The sequence below is a fragment of the Mandrillus leucophaeus genome, unplaced genomic scaffold (assembly GCF_000951045.1).
Source record: "Mandrillus leucophaeus isolate KB7577 unplaced genomic scaffold, Mleu.le_1.0 Scaffold8, whole genome shotgun sequence".
Classification (NCBI taxonomy): domain Eukaryota; kingdom Metazoa; phylum Chordata; class Mammalia; order Primates; family Cercopithecidae; genus Mandrillus; species Mandrillus leucophaeus.
In genome coordinates, this window is record NW_012108696.1 from 3,884,482 (window position 1) to 3,909,326 (window position 24,845).

Genomic DNA, 24,845 nt, shown 5'->3' on the forward strand with positions numbered 1-24,845 from the left:
AAAAAAAAAAAAAAAAAAAAAAAGGAAGAGAATCCCATGGGGCAGTTGTCAGCAGGAAACATCACTTTGAAAACATCACTGGGAGTGAGCACTGGAGGGCAGGAGTGCGACAAGGTACACACAGTCCCGGAGTCTAAAGTGTCTCTCAGAAACCATCCAGCACAAAGGGGAAAGTAAGTTTACAGTGGCGAAACCTGGCAGACAGCACCCTGATCGAGGTCACAGCTACTCCGTGCTGGTAAGGGGACAAATGAGTACTGTGCATGGCTTCCGTGACGTTCTCATCCAAGACGCCACACCTGGGTCTCACCACCAGGACACACTGGACAGGCCCCAACTGAGAGACTTCTACCCAACAGCTGACCTGTAATCCTTGAGGTCATGAAAGTCAAGGGAAGCCTGAAGATCCATTCCTGATGAAAGTGGAGGTATGTGACGTAGGACCAGGGTCTGAGTCCTTTTTCCTAATGGACTCATGGAGCCGACTGGAGAAAGCTAAATGGGGTCTCCAGATAAAAGGGACAGATAAATTCTTCTGTGTTAAAGCTTTTCAAAATTAAAGCTAAAAAACAGAATGCAGGCAGACAAGGATGTGAAGGTGGCTTTGCAGAACAGATGTGGGGCTAACATGACTGGCTTTTCATGCGTGAGGGCGCTGGGGCTTTAACCATGCCGTGTCGGGGCCTGCGAAACAGCTGCCTGCTCCTGAGACCGGAGGGGAGAGGTCTGTGGGCAGACAGACAGGAGGGAGGCCTTGCTCACAGACCTCAGAAGTGATCATGAGATTCGTAACAGAGCTCAGCAGCACAAATGGGTCCAGACACACGGCTTTAGAAACTGATCACCTAAAGCAGAACCTGCCTCACCACGGCAGGCTCCCGTCCAGACCACCACCTGCTAAGTGACACCCCGGGAATAACCCTTCCTTTTGCCCTTCCTGAGAACCTTGAAACACCAAAGCCCCTCTGCAGGACGAGAACAGGCGGTTGGCTCAAAACAGTCTGCTTTTAGAGTCAAAATGACTCTTTGAAACAGGGCCATCAACTCAATGCTCAGAGTTATAAAAACCCACCTCTTCCCCTGACAGGGACGTCACGCCAGCGGCTAACTTATCTCACAATGCTTTTGAAGTCGGCAATGAATTTATATAAGGTAGGTTGGGTTACAGAATTCAGGTTGTTAAACTTGCTCGTTAAATCTTTTATGAGGAATTTCAGCCACATGGGAGAAACTTTCAGGAAACCTTCCAGTTGGTTCTCCAGTGAAAGACCAAAAAGGCAGGCTCCATATTCTTCAGAAAGGGGGAGCGGCTGTCCTTAACATTTTAAAGCTGGGGGCCGGATGTGGTGGCTCACGCCTGTAATCCTAGCACTTTGGGAGGCTGAGGCGAGCAGTTCACCTCAAGGTCAGGAGTTCGAGACCAACCTGGTCAACATGGTGAAACCCCCACCTCTACTAAAAATACAAAAATTCGCCGGGCATGGTGGCACATGCCTGTAATCCCAGCTACTTGGGAGGCTGAGGCAGGAGAATTGCTTGAACTCAGGAGGCGGAGGTTGCAGTGAGCCGAGATCGTCCCACTGCACTCCAGCCTGGGGGACAAGAGTGAAACTCCATCTCCAAAACACACAAAAAGTTTTGAAGCTGTGATTAAACATATTTATCTAGGTAGATCTAAGCAACATTAATGTGAGAATTTAATACACTGAAAAGGGGTCTGGAAATTCACCAACTTCACAGGCGCTACCTCTGGGATGGCAGCGTGAGTGGTGAAAGGGCAGGAATTCTTTTTACTTGAAATATTTCTGATTTAAAGAAAAAACAATTATGGGCCAGGTGCGGTGGTTCATGCCTGTAATTCCAGCACTCTGGGAGGCCGAGGCGGGCGTATCACCTGATGTCAGGAGTTCAAGACCAGCCTGGCCAACAGGTGAAACCCCATCTCTACTAAAAAATACAAAATTACCCTGGCGTTGTGGTGTGCGCCTGTAATCCCAGCTACTCGGGAGGTTGAGGTAGGAGAATCACTTGAACCCGGGAAGTGGAGGTTGCAGTGAGCTGAGATCGTGCTACTGCACTCCAGCCTGGGCAAAAAGAGTGAAACTCCGTCTAAAAAAACAAAAAAACCCAATTATGAATGCATTACTTGTGTAAAATTTTGAAAAATGAGTAATGCATTTCTTTACAGGTTGTTTTTAGAGGACTTAAAGCCCCATGCAACCAAGCCCTGCTTGCAGAAACAAACATAAGGGCTTATGAAGCCTCATCTCACGCCAGATCCCCAAACTATAAGCTGAAGAGTTGGAGGAAAATTTTAACAGCTGAAAAAGGACTGACTTTAAATGCCCGCTGAAGATCTGATTTTCCAACACCAATTGCTTTTCCTCCCAGGAGAACCCCCAGGCTGGGCGGGAAGGCAGAGGGGCGGGGGCTCACCTGGGCCTGAGTCGGAATTGCCTGCAGATGGCTCGCAGAAGCTTGATGGCATAAAAACATTGTTTTTTGAAACTGTCAGCAAGGAGGTGCAGGCGGGGGAGGGAACAAGAGGAAAAACAGCATGAATGGGTGGGGTGGACCCTCATGTCCCACAGGAGGAGATGGGACAGCACGTGAACAGGGCATTCAGTCTTTCCCCAGAAAGCAAACCTCAAAACTCTCTTTATAGCACTACGAGGGTCTCCAGCCCGACGGCCTTCATCTGTCTGATGACTACAGTTAACTCTGGTCAACTGGGGCCACCCCCTTGTCCCTGCACCCCTGCAGGGGCAGCTGGCAGGGGATGTGCCGGATGCTCCAGGCCACATTGGAGGCCCTGACTCCTTCTCACCTGTGGAGGATTGTCCATGGGGTCCCCTCCCCCACCTAAGATCTTCCTTCATCAGGGCAACTGCTTCCCAGGGTGTGAGCCGGCCAACAGGTTTCCACAAATGAAGTGGAATTCGTAGGGGAAGAACTCACTCTACGCAGAATGGAACCAAAGACAACACTGTTCAAATTATCAGTGCCCCTCACGCCTCCAGTTGCCCTGAAGATGGAAAGCTGAGTTGTCTCTTGGGGGCTGCCGTGCTGGACGGGAGGTGATTTGAAGTGGGCCAGGGGAGCAGAACAGTGGTCCCTCACCTCTTTAGCCTACATTCACAGCCCAAACACTTCTTCTCTACGCTGGTTTCCGATGCAGCAAGCATGGTCTAGCAGTGGGCAGTGAGTGGGAAGGAATAAAATCAATAAGCAGGGAGCGGAGCTCCCTCATTCCACAGAACACCTATCCACGGGCGCAGAGATCATTAAATAAAAGATGTCGACTGCAAGCCATCTGGACAGTTCCACAATATCCGGTCAGCAGACGACAGTGTAACAGCACTGGAAAACCTAATGCAGCCTTGCAAAAAGACGTGGCCATGTCCAAAACCAACATGATGGGAAAGGGGCATGAAAGCAGGGGTGTGGAGGGGTGACTCGGGAAGGACCCTGGCTTCCTACACTGTGTGTTCCTATAACGCATGCGTGACTTCTATACACAGAAACAACGTGACATCCTGAAGGTTCAGGACTGTAAAATGATTTACATGAACTTTCCAAGAATGGATTTCAGTTGGGTAACCGGAGAACCTGTCTAAACCCTCATGTATCTCCAAGTTGGTGCTACAGACAGCCAAGACAGAGGCCACAAGACAATGCCAGAGTGGGAAGTCAAGACGGGGACGAGAGAACAGCCCTGCGGTGGTGTTTACCTTCACATCTGCACAGGCGACTCCATGGCTGGAGGCCAGGCTTTCTGAGTGTCACATTAAGTAGTGCTGATGGCGTTATCTGCCTCAGGAACCTCTCTCCTGTACCAGCCTGCATGAGTCCCCAGGCTGACCTCCATGCCTGTGCTCAGACCAGGCCTCACGTCCAGGGCCTCCAAGCCCTTTAGCCTGCCCTACTCCACAGTCCGAGCCTGACCCACCCTTCCAGGCCCCAACAAGCTCCTCTCCTCTGGGAGTTCACAGCATCACACACGGGCCTCTGCTGAGGCCTCCTGGCTTGCTGGTTACTGTGTGTGCATGCTTGTGTGCACATGCATGTGCATGTCTGGGCTACTGCACTGGACTGCCTGTGCTGGGCATGCAGCTGAGGGGTCAGAACACCCCACCCCTAAACCCCCAGTCTGTGCCCAGCCTTGGAAAGAGGAGATGTAATTAACAGGCAGAGGCCCCAACAGGGCTCTAAGCAGTCAACCCCTTTCCTCCATTTCAGAGGGACGATCTCTTCCCAGTCTTCCTTAGGCCACCAAGTCTCACCATGCTGTCAGCGTCACTGATTCTAGACGAGGACCCCTGGTGCTGCACTCTGGGCAAGCTCTCACCTCACTCCGGACCGAGTCCGAGCCTCAGATCGACTCTAACTGGAGCTGGGCAGGAAGGACACAGCAGACGGACGCGCAGCACTGAGGGGAACGGCGGGTTTTTAAGCATAAACGCTTTTACTATTCGGTAAGTTTGCATATTTTACCTGACTGTGAGGGTGGGAACTGGGTTAAAGAGGACGTTCTTTCTCGCTTGACAGGAGGGCAGTAATTTCCATCTTCTCTGTCAGAATCTACAGAAAATGATGAGAAGAGGAGGAGAAAAATCAGGTTCCTTCCGTTTTTAAAACTGAAGATGGTCAAAGGTGTTAGAGAGCTCCTTACCTTCTCCGCCTTCAGGACTGGAGCCGCCAGCTGACCTCTGAAACAAGGAGCACACAGCCGGGGTCAGAGGGCATCAGCCTCACGGCAACCGAGCAACTCTTGGCTCCATAACAAATATCCCAACATGCACCGCGGGCAGCTAACTCCCAGTAACTCCCAGAGCCCAGCACCCGAACGAGCCAGGATTTCAGCCCAAAGCTCAAAAATTCCCCCTGGTGAACCTCTGCACCCAGCTTCACAAACACATGCCAAGGAATCCTCTCAGTGGCTGGGAAAGTATCCGCAGCACCCGGATCGGTTTCTTGTTTCTCCACAGGTTACGCTAACTGGCCCACCACCCCCAAATTCAAACACAGCCGAACCTCATCTGGCCCCTGTTCATCCTGCCAAGAGCTGAAAAGCGACCCTCTCCACCCTTGAGGGCAGCGGACTTGTGTAAAACGGTCGCATCACACCAGATAGAAATGGTTTCCCTTCCTAGCCCTGGAACATTCTACCGTGCACATCCTTGTCTCAGGGTGGGCCGTTATTTCCAGAGCAAGTAAGAGCTTGGATGTTTTGGACCAAAGCCTGCTTGTGAAGCGTTTAGAACAGAACCATCAAAGACAAAGCCCAGTCACAGGTTGAGGGGAGGGACCTGTTTCCTATTCCACAAACTTTAGCTTTAGAGTGTGAACAACTAGCAACCAAGACTTAAAATGGGTTCATGACCAGCCTGACCAACATGGTAAAACCCTGTCTCTACTCAAAATACAAAAAAAAGTAGCTGGGCGTGGTGGCACACGCCTGTAATCTCAGCTACAGGCTGAGGCACAAGAATGGCTTGAGCCCGGGAGGCAGAGATTGCAGTGAGCTGAGATCATGCCATTGCACTCCAGCCTGGGCCACACAGGGAGACTCTGTCTCCAAAAAAAAAAAAAAGACTTAAAATGGGCTGGGCGCAGTGGCTCACACCTGTAATCCCAGCACACTTTGGGAGGCTGAGGCAGAAGAATCGCTTGAGCCCAGGAGTTTGAGACCAGCCTGGGAAACATGGCAAGACTCTGTCTTTATAAAAAACCAGGCCGGCCACGGTGGCTCATGCCTGTAATCCCAGAACTTTGGGAGGCCGAGGAGGGCGGATCACGAGGTCAAGAGATCGAGACCATCTTGGCTAACATGGTGAAACCCCGTCTCTACTAAAAATACAAAAAATTAGCTGAGCATGGTGGCGGTCACCTGTAGTCCCAGCTACTTGGGAGGCTGAGGCAGGACAATGGCAGGAACCCGGGAGGCGGAGCTTGCAGTGAGCCCAGATCGTGCCACTGCACTCCAGCCTAGGCGACAGAGCGAGACTCCGTCTCAAAAAACAAAAAAATCAAAAACAAACAAACAAACAAACAAACCCAACCACACAAAAATCAGTTGGGCATGGGGGTGAATGCTTGTAGCCCCAGCTCCCCCGGAGGCTGAGGCAGGAGGATCAGTTGAGCCCAGGAGTCTGAGGCTGCAGTGAGCTATGACCATGCCACTGCACTCCAGCCTGAAGGACACATCTCATCTCAAAACAAAACAAAACAAAACAAAAAACCCCTCAAAACTTAAAATGAGTAGTGTTTATCCTCTCCCGCAACACAATCCCTCATTTATGTCCTGTCTCAGAATGTAGCAGCCAAAAGCACACCGATGAGTGGGTGCTGCTCCTCCTGGCATACTCCCCGCAAGAGCAAGCAGAAGAACCAATTTTCTTATTTTCAAACATGCTCCTCAGAGGTCAAGTTTAGCCAAATGAGACCCGTCTGCCTCGACAAGCTGCTGGGGCTTACGGGAGATGATGCATGTGAAAGTGCTTTGCAAACTGCAGAGGGGCCTGGGAAAGCAAACTGCAATAAATAAAACCGAAGAGCACAGGAGCCAAGGGAGACCCCCCTCAAGTCGGGGTGGCGCATTTTCCCATAAAGGGCCAGACTGTCGGTACTGTTGGCTTTGTGGGCCACATTTGGTCTCTGTCATATATTCTTCTTTGTTTTTGCTTTTATAATCCTTTAAAAATGTAAACATCATCTTAGCTTACAGGCCCAGGACTGCAGCGTGTGGCAGTGAGAACCCAGAGAACGTTGACTTGAAGTCACATAGTTCGTTCACGACAGTCAGAAAAAACCATACCCTGGACTTTCGCCTCCCGTGTGAGCTGACAACATGGGTTTGTGTGGGAAAAGCAAGCCTGAGCTACTTGCTTGAGGCCCGTGTTCTGAGAGGGCGTTGGAAATAGTCCCAGGGGACTGTATGAGTGAGGGCTGATTACCACTATCCCCACAAGATGACATCATCAAAGTGCGTGGGAAACGCAAAATCCTTGTAACACAACAGTGGGTTCTCTTAGTCACTGGGGCAATTGTGAAAATACCACTGAATCAAAAACGCAATGCATCAAGCAGCCTGGCCCTAGAGTCAGTACCAACTCTGGCCAGGACAAGAGCACGAGGGGCGCAGAGGCTGCTTAGTCCCTGCCGCCTCTTGAAGGGAAGAAGAACTGTCAAGTTTATTCCGGCTCTGCCATTTTCTCAGGGTGAAACCTTACCTCGCCCAGGCTTCGGTCTCCTCACCTGGAAAACGGGGATGCGTGAGGCGACAGGCAGGGCAGGTAAGGTGCTCAGCCCAGTGCTGGGAGCAGACGATTACAATGCTCGTGGACCACACCTGATGAGACCAAACTCCCAACTGATGTAAAAAGCTGAGGCTACGCTGGGGGCAGGGCTTTAGAGTTCAAGGCAGACATGAACAGGGAGTCAGGGGTGTGGAGTGAGTCCTGGGTGCACCCAGGAGGCGAGGGACCTGGACTGGGAACCTTTCTAGAGATGCCAGAGCCTGGGGTTGCATCTGATAGTGCTGAGCTGTCACCACCTTGGCATCCCTCTTCTTGGGTGACATCTGTGGAGTGGGTACAGGTTCCAGCTATTGTTCACCCTCATACTTAGCAAAGGTGACAGAAACACAGAGAAGCAGTATCTGCCCACCCAGGTTGCCAAAACCTTTGTTCATCTGATGATGAGCCTGGGCATCTATCTCATGCCTGGGCATCTATCTCATGCCCGGGCCAGCTACCGCCCTTAGCGGGCCCTTACATCAGCCTCCCAGTGCAGGCAGCTCTGAGAAACGACACCTAACACAGCCTCCTTGCCCTCTGGGTAATCCACGCCCTCCAGAGCCCCGCAGGCTGGCTTTGGCCTCCGAATGCTCTGTGCAGGTCCCCGTCTGAGGCCAGCTGCCTCGGCACAGCCCGATCGCCTCGGACACCGCACTGTTTGCCTCACCTCTGGCTTCCCTGGCCTTACCTGTCCTCCCATCCATTTCTAACAGCAGGCCCAGGATATCCCTGCCCCCAAGTCCCATCCTGTGGCTCTAGGCTTTTCTCTCCCCTTTTAATCCAACGAGCATTTCAACTGTACCAAAATCCTTACACGGTGTCCTCCCTGGTCCTGGGGGATCTGTCCCTTACTAAACGACTTCTGGGACCAGGAGATGGCCATACCCTCTCTGGCCTCTGTAGACAACCTGCTCTCTCATCCAGTGACATCCTCCTTTTCCCTCAGGCGAGAACGAACCCCTTGGTGAGATGACCTCCAGGCCTCTTATACTCTTTCTCTGTGGCTTATTCTGATCCTGGGAGTTGTGTCAGGGACCCCACTAGACTTAGGAAGGAACTGGTCCTCACGGTAGAAGCCCGTTTAGCATCTGTTCAACAAAAAGACACTGCATCCCAGGCCCCCTGCAGCCCATGGAGAAGCCGGAGAAGAGACCTGAGTCTGGCCTTACGGAGGCAGCTGGTCCCTGAGCTCCCTCATGTCTCCTCACCCCTGCACGGGATGTTTCTCCTGCTGCCTCCACACCTAACTCTCTGGCTCAGTGGTTATCTAGGTTAATTTCCACGTGTCAATTTTCCAGTTTCCCTGTTTCTGATTTCCAATTTTATCTCCTTGTGATGGGAGCACATACTCCGTATTTCAATCCTTTAAAATTTGAGATGTGTTTGGTGACCTAACAAATGGTCTCCCATTCAGAATTTTCCATGTGCACTTGAGAAGGCCGTGTACCCCGCTGTTTGGGTGGGGTGTCCTATATGTCTGTTAGGTCTGGTTGGTTTTTGTGTTGCTCAAGTCCTGCTTCCTTACTGATCCTGTCTAGATATTCTATCCATTACTCAACGTGAGGCACTGAGTCTCCAACTCCTCACTGATCTTGTCTAGATGTTCTATCCATACTCAAAGTGGGGTACTAAGTCTCCAACTCTTTCGGTTGACTCGACTATTATGCCCTTCAGTTCTGTCCGTTTTTGCTTTGCGCATTTTGGGGGCTCTTTTCACGATACCCCATGCCTCTCAGGGATCGTGGATGCCATGGACGCTCTCTCCAGAGCAGCATGTCTAGGTCAAGAGTGTGGCCCCAGGGCTCCCAACAGTCTCCTGGGGTCTCCTAGTGGCTCTAGGCGCAGCCCTGGGAACACTGTGGTGTCCCCAGGCATTCTGGACTCATCCTCCCCTTCACCCACCACCTTCAACCTGCCAGCAAGTCCCATTAGCTCTAGCCCCCGGAGAACGTACCTTTCCCTCCTGCCTTGGTGGCCTCCTCAGGCACAGGGTCCCCTCTGCCACCAGGCTCTGGCCATGTGGCCGCCTGTTTTCTGAACATGTTGGTTGCTCCTGCCTCACTGAGTGCTGCTCCTCCGTGGGCGCCCTCCCTCCCTGTCCCTGCGTGTCTGAGATGCTGTGAGCACCACCTCCAGGGTAAGCATGTGCTCACTCCCTATCCCAGCCCCTCTCGGGAGCTACCCTGTTTTGTTCTATCACAGAGGGAGATGATCTCAGAGGTGTCTCCTACAACACAGTTCATTCACCTGACACCCGGGACACTTGCACAGAAGGCGCTTGCTGAGGACTTGCTGCATGGGTGGAGTCCATGTCCTCCACTGTGTCCCCCTTCAGTGACCCTGAGAAGAAAGGGTGCCTAGACAGACAAGGTTCAGATGCTGTCTGACCCCTGACCTCAGGAAACCCTCAAATCCGTGCCCCAAATCTCTTCTAAGAACCTGCCTGCAGCAAAGTGGGGGGCCTCTTGGTCCTGGAAAGGCTGGGAAGCCAAGGCCTGGGAAGGACAACACAGGAAGATTCCAACAGGGGAACCTCCTGCCAACAACTCTCCACTAAGACCCAGCTGAGGGAAGCAAGAAGACAGAATGCGTGCCTGTGGACAGAGCTCTTCTAAAATCCTAACCCACTGGCCACGTGAGGCGCCGCCTGCCCTCTGTCCCCGTCCAGGCCTCCGCACCCTGCGCCTTGCTGGGATGGAGGGCCTCTCCTCTCAGGAGATGTTGGAACTTGCTGTCCAGCTGGCTTGTGCTGTCTTCTCCAAAGTAGGAAAAGGTTTGGGGTGAAGGAACCTCCTTTGAGCCACCCAGCCCCACACACAGCCAATGCCAGCTCCACATTTTCCATTTCCTGGAGTCAGCAGCCCAGGAATCTGGACCTGTTTGGCGTCAAGGCAGTCTGGGGCCACCCCTCATCCCAAACAAGGCAGTGGGTCCTCAGGGGTTGGTCCCGAACAATGCCTGGGACACACTCGGGGTCAGCGCCCAGAGGTCTGCAACCAGAGCTCAGGAGGATTTTAAGAGTAAGCTCCAGGCCGGGCACAGTGGCTCACGCCTGTAATCCCAGCACTTTGGGAGGCCTAGGCGGGTGGATCACCTGAGGTTAGGGGTTCGAGACCAACCTGGCCAACATAGAGAAACCCCGTCTCTACTAAAAATACAAAAAGTAGCCAGGCATGGTGCTACATGCCTGTAATCCCAGCTACTCAGGAGACTGAGTCAGGAGAATCGCTTGGACCCGGAGGCGGAGCTTGCAGTGAGCTGAGATAGAGCCACTGCACTCCAGCCTGGGCAACAGAGTGAGACTCTGTCTCAAAAAAAGAAAAGAGAGAGAGAAAAAAAACCAAACAAACAAAAGAGCAAGCTCCGAGGACGCGAGCTTAATGGGGAGGGGTGAGGACAGAAGCAGGACACAGAGCCCCATTTCCTCCTCCTCCTCCGCTTTTCCCAAACGAGACTCCGCTGCTGCGAGGGGCAGGGCTTCAGGATGACACCCAGGAGCGCTGGTCAGCACCCATTTCAACACCACGATGACAGCGCCCCAGAGTAATAATAAGGAAGCAGAAGAGAAAGAAGACCAGAGGGCCCTTCGACTTCTTTCTGGCATTGGGACAGCAGAAGCGAACGGAGCAGGCTCAGAGGTGAAGCAGCCCTCCCACGGCTCGGGCTGCAGGCTGTCAGGAGCGAGCACTGTGAGTGCTGACCCTGTGCCCTGCGTCCCTGCCGGCGGGGTGGGGGCTGGCGGCGCAGCAAGCTCCCCACCAGGAGCCACTGGGAGCTTGTGGGAAGTAGCTCAATTCTGTGAGGCGCATGAGTCCCTGTCGCTAAATACAAGACGGGGGGCACATCCCATCTGGAATGGGAATACAGGGGTGGGAAGTTTGTTCGTGGCATAAGGAACGAAACAGTGAAAATCGTGGTTGTCACATTTATTAAGAACTGCCCTGTCCAAAAAACACGGATCTTGTCAGACTGTCTGGTGTGGCCTCAAGGAGGACACGGGTGCCAAGGCGGCCCAGGGCAAGGCACAGAGTTTCAGAAGCCGACTCCAGACACAAAGACCAACAAGGAAGAAGCAGGAAGGAATGGCACTGTCTACCTGGTCCCCTAGGAAAGACCAGAAAGCAAGGCCATGTCAGACAAATTCCCTCTAGATGGCTGGGCGCAGTGGCTCACACCTGTGATCCTAGCACTTTGGGAGGCTGAGGTCGGCGGATCACGAGGTCAGGAGATCGAGATCATCCTGGATAACATGGTGAAACCCCGTATCTACTAAAAATACTAAAAAAAATTAGCTGAGCATGGTGGCAGGCACCTGTAGTCCCAGCTACTCAGGAGGCTGAGGCAGGAGAATGGTGTGAACCCCAGGAGGTGGAGCTTGCAGTGAGCTGAGATCAGGCCACTGCACTCCAGCCTGGGCGACAGAGCGAGACTCCATGTCAAAAAAAGAGATAAATTCCCTCTATAAAACTGTGGCAACCAAGAGGCGTACCAGGGTCTCAGTGAGTCTGACAAGTTAGAAAACCTGGCTGGTCATGGCTGGATGCCTGGGATACAAAATAAATGATGGGCCAGTTCAATGCTTTTTATTCAGTGGCAGAGGCAACCAGCTGAGAAATTCCTGTCAAAAGGGCAGGCCCTGAGAAAAGCCAGTGAGAGGGGGCTTCCAAAGGTCTGAACGTTGAGGGGTGCTGAGGGCCAAATCCTGTGCAGGGACTAGAAGGTGGGGGGAAACTGTCTGGCCAGAGGGATTCATTCCAGAACCTCCTTAAGCTCCCTGGTGGGTCTAATAAACATATCTGAAGCTCAGCAGGTCCTTGGCAGGGAGCTTCAGCCCAGTACAATTCCACCAGGTTTGGAGTGAGTGCCCAGAGCTGCCTGCTTTCTCCGCATCAAACAGAGAACTTAATTGGGATGTGGTTTGGTCTTCTTCAGACTGTCTTCTGAAAGCCAGGAAGTCTGATATATAGAGACTTTTTCCTGGTACTGACTCTTCCATGGCCAGGGTTCTGACGAGACTGAAAGATGATAAGGGCCCTTTACAAGCAACAATTCAGCGAGCCATAATTTATCAAGAACTCTCAGCTTTACATTCCCCCCAGGAACTGTGGAATAAAGTGAACAGACTACACGTGATGGATGAGACCTGCCGGGTAACATGGGGGCGGTTTCCTGAACGCCAGTGTGATACAGAGTGAGACCCAAATTAAAGTCTCAGGCCAAGAAGCAGCTGGCATTGGGTTCCATTTGACTTGATCTATGGCCTAAGTAACCTAAAATAAAGTTTACTTTGCTCTGAGTGGGCCCGATTAGTAGAGAAAGTCAATTAACAGGAGCCCTCAGCAACCAGTCAGGGTGTTCTCTGCAGACAGCCCGAGGGAAGGAGCCCTGGTTGGCTCAGAGCTGTCACAAGGGGCTTGATGATGGCTCTCCTGGTGCTCCTGAAAGTGGGTGTCCGAAAGTTACGAATGCTAAAACTATAAGGTGCATGTTATGTGCATGGTCACCAGAGCTACACTGGAACATTTACACACTGCTCCGCGCAACCCCCAATCCTGGCTCTCCCACGGTGACCCCCAGCTCATCCCAAGGCTCCCTGCCATACAGCTTCGCCTTCCCCCTGCCAGTGTAGGGGATGCTTGAATTTCTCAGGATCAGAGCCTCAGACCCAAAGTCCATGAGAATCAGGATGCTGAGATCTACCTGGGTTGGCCAGGCCAAAGAGATGAACATCTGGACGAGGTGAGGCCCCTCCGGACACTCCCGCACAGGCCTCTGTTGAGAAGTACACAGGGCACAGAACAGCGCGTGCGCTCTTGAAGAGCACCTGCTGTCACAAAAACTCTGTGATCCACTTGTTTGCTACTCTCATTCTAGAAACCATCACCTCTGCAGCTGGAGAGTTCTATGTGGGCTGCGTTTTTCAAACCCAGGCACCTGTGGAAGGCCTCTGGGGTGGACCCTAAAGACCATCTGTCCCCAGAGGGCTAAAGATGGAAACCTGAGAACACCATTTCCTGTGCTCTCAAAGACCAGAGGTGCAGTAACTCACCATACCCGACTCAGGAGAAGTTTCCAGCAGCTGCTCTGACAACAAAAGAAGGGTGCAGCCACCTCCTAATTCTCGCTCTGGTGGCCGTTACCTGAGCTTGTGGGAGGGCTGTACTCCCAGTGCACTGTGGGACAAGTGCCTCCTGGCTGGACTCCTTCCCGCGGCTCCTGTCTCACTATCCCAAACCCACTTTCATGTCACAAAGGCCACGACCGCCGTTACCCTCTCCCCGTAGCCTCTGGCACAAGTAAAGACTGTTGCTTCTTTTTCCATCACACACTGACTCCACCAAAATGTTAACACAGGACTCCAACCCACCCCTGGCTGAATAGTGCTTCCTAAGTGTCCTGGGGTTTGGTGGCTGTAGCTGAATGTTAATAATTTCCTTAGAAACCGGGGACTGGTGTGTGCTAGAAGGAACGCTGAGATCTGGGGTAAGGTTTGGGACCGCATCAGCCTGGAAGGCTGCCTGGTGCTCAGGCAGGCAGAGCTGGGTCCCTTCTTTTCTTGTTAAGAGTCCTTTTTCCCTGTCCTGAGAATGGGGGTCTTCTGTCATGAGTTACCTAGAGGATGGAGTTTTCAATCCTGAATGTAGGATAATGTTTACCTTTCCCAATTTATCAAACTTCAAAAACCCAAGACATTTCTTGTTCTTGAGAGTTCACAATCTTCTCCACCTATAATCTTCAAAAGGCTTCTTAATACAAAGATAAAGGGCTCAGGGGGTTCCTTCTGGGTTCAAAGGAAGAGTCTTTTCTTCTTCCTGCTTTGATTGAAGACAATCAGTTCACCGCCTTAACCACAGTCCAAATACAATCAGTCTTGCAAAATAATCTGTGTTGGAGAGCGCCTCTTCCTAGATATCAAAGGAAGCCTTAGCTTCTTGGGTTTCTAAGACGCTAAACTTGAATGCCCACATTCAGGGAAACAAGAAAAAGAAAAATGGAAGGAGGGTGAAGGGGTCAAATCAGGTTTGGAAGGTTCTACTTCACACGACTCAATTCCTCCTGACCCCTCATGTCTTTTTCGGGAGACACGATTCGCCTCTTGCTGTGGGTATATATTCCCCCAATTTAGAAAACACGAAAAGGGGATTCGATCTTCCCTGACTTTTCAGCAGCATGAATTAAAGGGAGTTGGAAGAAATCCTTGTCATCTTTTAAGTTACCATTAGCTGCTTACAATTAGCTAGGGCCAGGATCTGAGGGACCCGAAGGGAAAGGGGCTGGTCTGGGTTGGGCTCCCCCTGGGCAGTAGGAGTGCCGAGTAGGTGTGGACTTACCCCTGCCAGTTCTCGCGGAAAAGGAGGAAGCTGGGCTTCAGGAGCGGGAGGCGGAGGAGTGCTGGCTGAGGCGCCAGCAGGGGCAGGAGGTTCTAGGGCATGCTCGCCAGCTGACTCGGGGTGACCCGTGCCATGGTGGGGGGCCTCAGCCTCCCCCCGAGGCTCCTCTCCCGAATCCGACAAGTCTTTTTGCTCTGCAGGGGACTGGGAGCAAAAAAGACAATTTTCCTTCAATGTGAATAAAGGCTGCACCACACAGCAGGAAGGGCGGGCAGGGGCAGAGGCTGGAGCTGGCTCGGCTTGCAGCAGCTCCTGCGCCTGGGAGGAAGGTGGGGAGAGCAGGGACATGCTGCTCAGCAAAACCGGCTCTCCTGGCTGACGGAAGGGAAAGTGAGAGTGGACTAGGTGCCATGTGACTCTGCAAGGGGTTCTACAATGTATGAGAGGCAGGACCCTCCTTTCTAAAACTATGGGCTGCCTGGTAAGGAGCTACTTGGCTTATGGGCCTTGGTGATCAAGGAAAAGGGACGATCATGCAAAAGATTTAAACCCCTTCTGGATCTCAAAAATACTGAAATGGGGGAGCTGGCCATCAGCACCATTTCTGTGCTTTAGGAAAGGGGGAGGCGGGCCTGGAACCCCACAGTTAGGGAGAAACCAGGGAGGCTGGGGTCAAGGGCTTCTGCTTCTCGCTACAGTTCTTCTAGCACTTTCCATTTGTTCTGCTTACACCCAGGATGCAGAAAGCTCTTTCCCACCTCAGTGAGTGCAGGTGTAGGGTGACACGGACACCGAGAGCTGGTTTTTGCATCACTGGCAGGCAGGTAGTTCAGCTGAATGGGGGGGCACATCCGCAGTGCCCCTCGGCCTAGGATTCTCCCAGGTGCAACCTCAACACCTTGGGCAAGGGCTCATCTGGCAAGCTGCCAAGGTGAGAGCAGCCGGTTCTGGGTCTTCCTCCCCAGAGTACAACACCCGGCATCCTTTAAGTTGGTTCTTGGGACTCCAGCAGGGCTTCCATGGGCTGAGAGCTCTGTGGCCATAACTCCAAGACTTTTCTTGAGAAATGGGTTAAACACCTGGCATCCTAAAACAGACAGGCTCCAGTCCCCAAACCTCCCTCTTGGCATTATACAATGACATGGAGCCATTTCTCGCACTCGGCGACCTAAATGACTACAGGGCTACCCCGTCTCCCTGTGGATGTGGCTGTGTTTCTTCTGGATGTGAAGTGGCTGACCTCTTTAGACGGGGTTTGGGCACTAGTTAAAAAGTAGTGATCCAGGAGGATGAAAGGAGCTACACAAAGAGGATGTAAGAGAATGTCCACAAATTCCTAGGAAAGCAAAAGCAATCTTCACATCTCAAAAGTAATCAAGGGGACACTGTTGCCTTTTTGTATCCAGGGCAGATCCATGGACCAACCGCTCTCTAAACCTGCACAGGGCACCGTGGTTGGTCCAGCCACCCATGTCTGTTGCTACTTTATGGGGAGAGACTTAACACCTCACAAGAGAAAAATTAAACCCAGAGCTCTGTGAGGCACTGCCTATCTCTACTTAGAACCACTTGAATTTTTTGTAATCCCTGCTTTTGAAATATAAATATTCGAACACCCTAATGGTAATTCAAAATGCTAAACAGGAGGACCAAGAAGTAAGTCACTAACATGGAAATCAAGACATCAAAACAGGATCAAATTCGTTATCTTCGGTTAAGATGAGTTTGTTGAGAAGTATTACATCACTTCCTCTCTCAGATGGGAGAATTAACAATGTCATTCCAGCATTTTCTACTCAGGTCCTAGCATTTCTCCTGGGCAGGAAGCATAAGCTCTAAAGAACCAAAGTGAAGCCTGGAGTTTTTCAACATGTCTGGTAAAATCAAACATCAAGATTTTGCCAGCCTTTGACCTCATCCTAAAATACACATGGCTGGCGAAAACCACGTGCCCCAGGGCTAAGCTCATCACAACAACCGTAAGCCTCAAAAGCAGGTCTAAACACGCGACGACCACATTTTCAGTGATACTGTACTTTCTGCTAAATAGCATTTCTGTAACTGCCTTCTGTCTTTTTACCAAATGGGCATTATTCTGCTAGTACAACCTCAAAGCCTCCCCACTTCAGATTAACAAAAGCTCTGGAGAGCGAGCAACTGAAAGAAATGTTTAGTCTTTACAAATAATGGAACAGCCCACATAAGGATATTTAAATTCTCTTCACATTAAAAAGAAAAAGAAAGAACTCTACCTCCAACCACTACAGTTAAGAAGGAAAGGTTTCATTTTTGCCCCGGAAACACTGGTGCATGTAAATGCAGGCATTTCGCTGAGACAGCAGAGTCCTCCCCAGGAAGCCCAGGCATGGGAAGACAGTAAGCAACATCCCTGTGCTGCCAATCTGGCCATGGCTTCGTTTTAGGCGCTACGACGACAATTAAAACCACACATGGCTTTTTCTGCCCTGGAACAATAGGATTTGGCAACCTCACCCAAGGCTAAGTGATGCCACGGGCACCCACACGCAGGCCACAGTCCCAATCTGCAGTGTGCTGAAGCGCAATCTGGCACATCAGTGGGGCCCACAGAAAACCGCTGTGTGGCTCTGCCACTGAACAAAAACAAAATTAACTCCTGGGCTGGCAGCTTCATGTCTTTCTTTTCAACTCCAAATCATGCTGAATCATGATTCAGCAATAAAACCTGAGCATACAGAGCTGTCTCCTTTGAATGGTGTGAGGGCAGATGGTGGAGAGGAAGGGGCTCTTTTACTTGCACCCCATAGGGTGGTCTGAGATCTCGTTTACTGAAAGGTAAGTCAGCTGGTCCCGCAGTTGATGCGACTTCTTGATCTTTGGGGATCAAGAAGTTGTTAAAGTCGCTATAAGTAACATCTGAGGGACAATTAGGACAATTTAAAACATGGACTGTATATTGGAGGATATTACTGAATTAACGTTTTCGTAGGAGTAACATGGTAGTAAGACCATGCAGAATGGCCTTATCCCCATGAGATACCTGTGGAAGAATTCAGGGCAGAAATGTCACAGGGGCTTAACTTCCAGTATCAGAGCTGAGGCCAGCAATGTTAACAGGGAAGTCAGGGGCAGGATCCCCAGCTGAGGGCAGCAATGTTAACGGCGAAGCCAGGTGCAGGATACCCGAGTGTTTGCAGTGTCACTCTTTTCCAAGGATTTGAAAATTTTCAAAATACAATGTTGAAGCAAAAAGAGTGGGGGGCGGGGAACCTCCTCAGAAAAACGACGGCAGCAGCTCTAACAGCTCGCTCCCAGTCTGGCTTCTGGAGAGCAAGACGGGGACGGGTTGATGACCTCCGCAAGAGAGAATGAAACCAGGAGGGCTCTCAAACCCTCACTTCTGACACGTACTGCAGCTGCTCCCTGCAGGCCCTGAACCAGAAAGCCAAGGAGAAACAAAGCCAGCCGCCCGCCCTGTGTGTTTACTTTCCACCTCACTCCTGAGTGGCAGGAAGGACTCCAGAGCCATGTGGACACTGTCCTCCGACAGGGAAGCGAACAGCCACAAAGGCTCCTCCCGCTCCTGGCCTCAGCACAGAGGTTTCCCACGTGCCTCTCCGCTGACGGTGCCACAGAAGTGTGAGTGACAGAAGTGGGCAGCCCAGCTCCCAAGGCTGGAGGGCAGTTATTTTTAAAAGTCCATTTAGAATTGGCTGTGAGCCAATATTCTGATAAGACCTATACTTGGCATTTTATTTTTAATTTTTATTTTTAATTTTTTTTGAGATGGAGCCTCACTCTGTCAACCAGGCTGGAGTGCAGCAGTGCGATCTCGGTTCACTGCAGCCTCTGCCTCCTGGATTCAAGCGATTCTCCTGCCTCAGCCTCCTGAGTACCTGGGATTACAGGCATCTGCCATCACGCCCGGCTAATTTTTTGTATTTTTAGTAGAGATGGGGCTTCACCATGTTGGTCAGGCTGGTCTCGAACTCTTGACCTTGTGATCTGCCCATCTCGGCCTCCCAAAGTGCTGGGATTACAGGTGTGAGCCATCACGCATGGCCTACTTGGCATTTTAAAAAATGCCTTCCTAACTAGCCTTCCGGTTCAACTCCAACATGTTTATGTAATTGGCATAGACCCCTTGAAGGTCATACATGCAAATTAGCCTGCAAATCACAAAGCAATGAAACCCCCTTAGCTGTGAAAACATTACTGACACAACAAGTAGTGACTTTAAAAGCATTTTCAATTCATCTGAGCAAATATTACACGTTACTGTTTCATCTTGCTGGTTGCCCTAAAGTCTTCGGATTCAAAGAATTATTGATTTCTATTATTTGTTTTAAACCAGGGGTTGGCAAGCTGTTTTCTGCAAAGGGTCAGATACTAAATACCTTAAGGCTCTGCAGGCCACATGGTCTCTGTCCAAATACTACTGCTGTAGCAGCCACAGGCTACTGCAAAGGGGATTGCTGTGGTTCTGTTCTTGTTGGCTCATGCCCACAATCCCAGCACTTTGGGAGGCTGAGTCAGAAGAACTGATTGAAGCTGTAAGTTTGAGACCAGCCTGAGCAATATAGCAAGACACCATCTCTTAAAAAAAAAAAAATTTTTTTTTTTTAAATTAGCCAGGTGCGGTGGTGGTGCCTGTAGTCCCAGCTACTCGGAAGGCTGAGGCGGGAGAATTGCTTGAAGCCAGGAATCTCAGACTGCAGTGAACTGTGATCACGATTCTGCATTCCAGCCTCCGCCAAAGAGTAAGACTCTGTCTCTCAGAGATAAAAACATAAATAAAACAACAACAGCAAAAAACAAAACAAAACAAAAAAACACAGGTGACAGTGCTGTGCCTTAATTTGCTAACCTTTGTTTTAAGCCAAAAATGGTTCAAAAGATAATCATAATGTAAAATTCTAGAAAATCCTGATTTTACTGAACACCTGAGGAATGACTATAACATTTCCAACAGAGTTCCAACAATAGTAAAATCCTGAGCCTTTACTATTCTCTAAAACTAGAGAAATGCACCAGTCCTTTCATACTGAAGGAACCTCCAAAAGACAAATCATAAAATCACGTCATTAAGCTGTACTTGTCAGGGCCCAAGGGAGAGGAGATAGCAGAGGCAGATTTATCTTGGAAATACCTGGAGAATCAAAACAAAACTAGAAGAAAGTTTTCATATGTTTCTGGATTTCTTCTTCAGCAAAAAGAGTAACAATGGGAAAGTTTCACAAATTAGTAGATAAGTCCCGGCTAACACACAGGTATCCTGGGAGGGGTGTGTTGGGGGAGGTTTAGGACAATCATTTTCCCCTCCTCCCCAATCCCCCCCAAACACACACACGCGACCCCCACAGAGCACTTGAATATTGCTCAGGAAAACTGGGCCACATCAAGATAAACGCTGGCTTCGGGACAGGACCGAAGACCAGCAGCCGTGAGTCCCAGATCATGAGAGCGGCTTCCAGCCTGGGAGCTGGTCACCTGTGAGGGGACAGAAGCCACAGGAGAATGGAGTTGATGAGATTCTCAAATGCTGTTATCACCAACAAGATGCAGACATCCTCAAAACACACCGAAACAGCACAGCACTTGGTCCCTCTAACATGTTGCAATGGGTGTGAGGTGGGGAGTGCCACCACTGGGCATCAGTGCAGAGGGACCACACATTATTTCTGGATAAACAGTGGGGGTCCCCATGCAAGCTGAGGAGTCACTGCCACACAGCACCACCGACTAACTTCTGACGCAACTCTGACCTTCCACACTGATCTGTCAGTGAGAGAAGCCGATGGCTTCAAGGTAAACAGCATCCATCGTTGTCTTATCACAGAACCCTGCTGCCGCGCCAATCAGACCTTCCACAGGCTGCCAGCTCATCGCCATGAATCAGGCGAGGTACTTCCAACCACACTGCGACCCAGACACCCTGAATCCAAGGGAGAAGCAGCCTCATGGACACAGGGTATAAATATATAATGCAAACAAACGAATAATTACTGTAAATGCACGTATGCCAAGTTGGTTAGGGCCAATGAATCCAGTCTTAAAGGTCTTGTTTCCCCCGTAACCACCATTGCTCTCCTCCTTTCCCTCCCTCCCTGACTTCCTCCCCACCTTCCTTCCTCCCTTTGCCCCCTACTGTCCCTCTGCTATTAGTTTTCCTAAGGTACAGTGGCATTTTTCAAACAAATCATCAGGAATTAGGAAGAAGCTTTCTAACACTGTTTCAATAAACTCTCTGAGCCCTTTCCACAACAGACCCATCCTAACCTCTCTCCACGGTAACCTAAAGCCACCAGGCCTTTTCCCTCCAAGCTCAACGTGAAGGTGTAAAGGCCTCTGCTTAGGTCTCCCCGTCTGTGGGCAGAAGTAGCCTTGGCAACGCGACCTGGAAAAGAGACTCTCAGTGAAGAGAGAACAAATTAGAGTAACGAAGTGAAGAGAGAACGTACCAGCCCCTTACCTTTTGTCCTTTATCCTTCTGAAACACAAAGACGGGCGGAGCAATGGCAGGCTTTTCTGCAAAAAGAAAAATTAGTTTTTTTCCCCCCAACACTATATGCATACAGTAAACAAAGCTACATTTGTTTGTAATATGTTAAACATACATATAAATAAAACTAGTAACTCCAGAGAACATCAAATCGCTTAGAACAGCACCTTGACTTGGACGCTTGGATGCACAGGTGCGCTGGGTTTGTGAAAAACACCCAGAATGATGTGACGTGTGCCCTCTGCTGTATGCATTTATTGTCAGTAAGGAGCTTTCCAGACTCACTGAGACTGGGCGTGTAAATGGGAGTGGGAGAGCAGTGGAGAGTGTGGCAGCGCTATTTGGTGCCATCAACCATGGCCTTGCAGGAATGTGGCGCACAGACACTGGCTTTTTATGCGGCATCTCCTGAGTTGCAAATGTTAGAGACTAATTTAGCTTTTTAAAGTTTACAGGCCAGAGGGCAACCAAAAAGGGCCACATTGCTTGTGCTCTTTGCAGAGACAGTTCTGGTAGAACAATCCCAACGCTCAACGTGGACCTCTAAGTGAGTGCTGGTAGGGAGGAAAGGATGTCTGGAGTTGCCAGAGGTCTGAGAGTTCATCTTGCACAGCGGCTGTTGAAGGAAGAAACACTCTGGGGTGTTCTGTTCCTTAATGAGACAAGAGCAAGGCAGCCTGTTATGCCCATGCAACACCATCTGTCTCCTACCCAGGGGCAGCCAGATCCACAGCCCCGTGCCACTCAGCCCTGGAGTGGGTGACAGCCCAGGAGGCCCTGCTGCCTGCATGGGAAGATGAGGACTGCCTCGACCCCACGAGGAGGCGCAGACCACACCTGTCTCATGGCGTTGGGCCTGCATGTACTTTGATGAACCCTGGGGGTGCTCCCAGGGCCTCTTTCACCATTCAGGGCACTGAGGGCCCAGTGTGGAGGCCAAGCAAGAGCAGCTGTGACTCTGATGAGTGCTTGCTGCGGGCCGCACACTGGTGCCTCCGCGGTGAGCAGGATTTGGGCAGAGCCTTGCTTTCGCAGCGCCCCCCATTGTGGGGAGCCAGACATTAGCCAGGAAGCATGCACTGCCTGTGATCATGATGAAGGCACTCTGCCTGGGCATTGACCTGGTCTGCTCTGGAGTCCAGGTGAGGTCCACGAGAAGAGGGGGCTGTGCTGGGGTCTCAAGAAGAGCTGGAAGGGAGAGCAGCAGCATCTTGAAGGCACAGCTTGTGGGGTAATGGGGGTGGGGGCAGGTGGTGGGCATGCTGACTTGCTGGGGAAATGTCATAAAAGGCAAGGGGATGCCTGGCGTTGGTTTAGCTTGAAAGCGAACAGTTTGGGGAAGAGAGAGTGAGGGTGGCCATGGGGAGACCAGGTGGTAGTGACTGAGGTGGAGAGAAAGGGACAGCACCAAGATGACCAAACAGACACCATCCCACTCCTGCAGAAGCAGGACAGACTCTGGTCTTAACCTTGGGGCAACAGTCCACAGCCAGGCAGCCCACTGATGGTGACATTTCCCTCACCATCCTCCCTGAAGCCTCGGCACGCTGGGGTCCAATTCACTGTGTACAGCCAAGGCAAACACTGGGGTGACTGGCATGCACGAGACCCAGGGGCTACAAGGGAGCAGGTGGGGGTCAGAGGGGTCTCCAACCAGACTTCCAGGTTTCCCTAAGCAGACTTCTGGCCAAAACAACGCACAGGTGCCACTTGACAAACGTGAATTAATGCGCCTATGCCAGGCAATAAATGATGTCAAAGGAATGCTGGAGGACTCTGGGACAGAGCAGCAGCATATCCACACCGTGTCTGCTACCAGGATCCTAGAGGCCTTCCGGTGCCACGTCTGTACCCCACAAGCCCAGCCCCGACCTCTGCATTTGCATCCCTGCCAGCTGTCAGGTCACAAGATGCACAGGAAGGAGCCAGGGTTTGAGCCAGTTTGGCACTCGCCAACCCCATTTTCTTTAGGGAGCTACCCACCCCTTGTCCCCCCGTCCCGAGTTCAGATGGTGCAAAGCTCAGTCCTAGCTCCAGGCCTGACAAGGAGAGTCGCGCATGCGTCGGCAAACACGCAGCACATGAACAAGGCCGAGCCTTTCGCTGGAGATCCTGGGGCTGCTGAGCTGCTAGTGAATGACCCTGAGGCTGCCATGCCAATCCCATGTCACCGAGAGGGGCCTTGGACCAGAGCCAACCAGAGGGTAGCAGAGTCACAGAAGGAGCGGGAGGACTAAATCTGGCCTGTGTTCAGCCCTGAGTCAAGCTTGGCCCAAAGCTAACTCTGTCCCCAGACTTTTCAGTGAAGCCAATCAGTGCTAATTTTTGCTTAAGCCAGTTTGAGCTCGATCTCTGCCCCCTGTCACTAACAGACTCCAGTCTGAGAGAGGCGTGGTCCAGTCACTGCAGACTTAATTACACACATGCTGCAGGCCAGCATCTGTGGAAGAGATCTTGGACAGGCCTCAAAGTGACGCTAAGATGCTTTCTTTCTCTTCATAACAAGTGTCACTGCCTGATCCACTCCATATTGATGGGTTTATGGTCTGTCTCACCCATTAAGATATAAACTCCATGAGATCGGAGACTGCTTTGTTCCCCTGGGTACCCAATGGTCTGAGAACAGTACTTGGCACACTGTATGGATTCAACAAACACTTCATGAAGGGGAGGGGAGGGGGACATTAGAGAAAATGTGAGGCGAAGACACTCGGTGCCAGGCTAGTAAGGAAGGGCCAGAAGAGAGAGAACCATTTGGATGGAGAGAAGTGTGCGCTGGTGATGAGAACCGTGTCAGTGGATCTGCAGGTACGCGGAGGGGACTGCAGCTACTTGAGTAACTATGGGAGGCCTGGGCTGGCTGTGGTGCCAAGGTCCTGCCTGGAGCCTTCTGGACACACAGTAGGGCTGGGGGGCATGGGCCAGGAGAGGGCCCCTCTGATGGAGCAACGACCCTGCCCTGTGCCTGGACATGTGACCCAGCTGGAGACAGAGGGAGGCTATGGAAGGGGACGTGAGGGTCCAGCTCTGACAGGAGCCACCCAGAGAACAGAAAGCCAGGGTGACATCCAATCAGATCCTCCGCAATTGCCTCCCATCTCCTGTTCCTGTACCCACTCCTGCCACCATTCAGCCCTCCTTTTCTTCTCTGCCTCTACTCTCACTCCCTCAGATCTGGCCTCCACAGAGCAGCCAGAAGCACTGTCATGAAATGCACACTTAAAACTGCAATGTCGGTCTGGCACGGTGTCTCACGCCTGTAATCCCAGCACTTTGGGAGGCCGAGACGGGTGGATCACAAGGTCAGGAGATCGAGACCATCCTGGCTAACATGGTGAAACCCTGTCTCTACTAAAAATACAAAAAATTAGCTGGGAGTGGTGGCGGGCGCCTGTAGCCCCAGCTACTCGGGAGGCTGAGGCAGGAGAATGGCATGAACCCTGGAGGAGGAGCTTGCAGGGAGGACAGATTGCACCACTGTACTCCAGCCTGGGTGACAGAGTGAGACTCCAACTCAAAAAACTAACAAAAAAAGAAACAAAAAGATCATCGTATAAAATGATGTGTCTGAGGCTTGAAAGAGGTAGTAAGGTTTCATTAACATCCTGACATTTAGTCTTTCTCTAGTTTCCTAGTTAATATTGACAGTAAAGGCCAGGCACGGTGGCTCATGCCTGTAATCCCAGCACTTTGGGAGGCTGAGGCAGGCGGATCACCTGAGGTCAGGAGTTCAAG

General features: G+C 51.3%; 1 protein-coding gene across 5 annotated transcripts in view; it reads right to left on the reverse strand.

Moving 5' to 3' along the window:
* The window catches only part of RANBP3 (RAN binding protein 3), a 62,874-nt gene that overhangs the window by 21,243 nt on the left and 16,786 nt on the right, over nt 1-24,845 (reverse strand). For 2 of the 5 annotated variants that reach the window (XM_011967407.1, XM_011967406.1), the window contains exons 2-5: nt 21,081-21,136; nt 14,630-14,833; nt 4,673-4,709; nt 4,495-4,581 (exon numbers count right to left, since the gene is read on the reverse strand). The exons of 1 other annotated variant lie outside the window; for it this stretch is intronic. In XM_011967407.1, the coding sequence (XP_011822797.1) occupies nt 4,495-4,581; nt 4,673-4,709; nt 14,630-14,833; nt 21,081-21,136 (384 nt within the window). The remainder of the gene's footprint in view (nt 1-4,494; nt 4,582-4,672; nt 4,710-14,629; nt 14,834-21,080; nt 21,137-24,845) is intronic. 2 more of the 5 variants (XM_011967409.1, XM_011967408.1) reach the window with 1 other exon arrangement.